Here is a 1,202-nt window from a genome sequence, read left to right on the forward strand (position 1 = left end):
CATATTTATACCAGTACAACGATCGCTGGGATGTCAATGCTCTGGTTCACCGTAAACCGCGAGAGGAATCGAAGGACTGTTAGTCTATGTATAGTAACAGTCACGTTTACCTGTTTCTCATCTGTGAGTACCATTAAATCATCTCCTATTGCAGTTTAATCCCGTGTTCTACTCATATCTGCTGCTGACGGAGGAGAGTGCCACCTGCTATGTGGATGCTGACCGGATGAGCAACAAGGTATGTCCTCGTGCGTGACCCGTGGCAATTTTAAGAATACTCTCCTACTCCTCAGTCGTACAAGATGTATTTCAGTGAAATCTCGGAGTAGCGCAGGAATTTATGCTCTTTGTTTGTATACACATACATCCCACAGTATAGTACACATACACAATCGCAGATTCAATCAGTCTGTTCCATCCGATATGTCAACAGCATTTTTTTTGTTAAGCTGTAGACCAATCATAGGGCATGTGTTGGGGGTTTAACAACAGCTAACAACGCTCTATATGGTGATTCCAATCTATCGACGTTTACCGTATACGATGATTCCAATCTTATAACGTTTACCTTATACGGTGATTCCAACCATTCAATGTTTACCTACCCCACATAGGCCAAGGCTAGCATTGCAAACATTGTGGAACTGAAGCCGTACGATGCCATTCTCGAGGATATCAAAAATCTGCCCAGTGATAAGGTGAGCTCAAATTGAGTACAAGTATATACCGGTAAGCTCTGTATACTCTCGCCACTCTCCCACTCATGAGATGTCAACCCTCGTGCCGAATGACAGGTGATTATATTATGTCTATGGTTGACAGGTGATTATATTATGTTTGTCTGTGGGTGACAGGTAATTATAGTAGGTGACAGGTGGTTATAGTATGTCTGTGGGTGACAGGTAATTATAGTATGTCTGTGGGTGACAGGTGGTTGTAGTATGTCTGTGGGTGACAGGTGGTTATAGTATGTCTGTGGGTGACCGGTGGTTATAGTATGTCTGTGGGTGACAGGAGGTTATAGTAAGTCTGTGGGTGACAGGTGGTTAAAGTATGTCTGTGAGTGACAGGTAATTTTAGTATGTTTGTGGGTGACAGGTGGTTATAGTATGTCTGTGGGTGACAGGTGATTACAGTATGTCTGTGGGTGACAGGTAATTATAATATGTTTGTGGGTGACGAGGTGGTTCTATTATGTCTGT

At 42.9% G+C, this 1,202-nt stretch overlaps 1 protein-coding gene across 1 annotated transcript in view; it reads left to right on the forward strand.

The window, feature by feature from the left end:
• SARC_08915 (hypothetical protein) overlaps positions 1-1,202 on the forward strand; it is a 10,633-nt gene that overhangs the window by 2,352 nt on the left and 7,079 nt on the right. Inside the window, exons 4-5 of the mRNA XM_014297094.1 lie at positions 155-238; positions 615-698. Coding sequence (XP_014152569.1) covers positions 155-238; positions 615-698 — 168 coding nt within the window. The remainder of the gene's footprint in view (positions 1-154; positions 239-614; positions 699-1,202) is intronic.

This window comes from Sphaeroforma arctica, assembly GCF_001186125.1.
Source record: "Sphaeroforma arctica JP610 unplaced genomic scaffold supercont1.850, whole genome shotgun sequence".
In the NCBI taxonomy this organism is placed as follows: Eukaryota; class Ichthyosporea; order Ichthyophonida; genus Sphaeroforma; species Sphaeroforma arctica.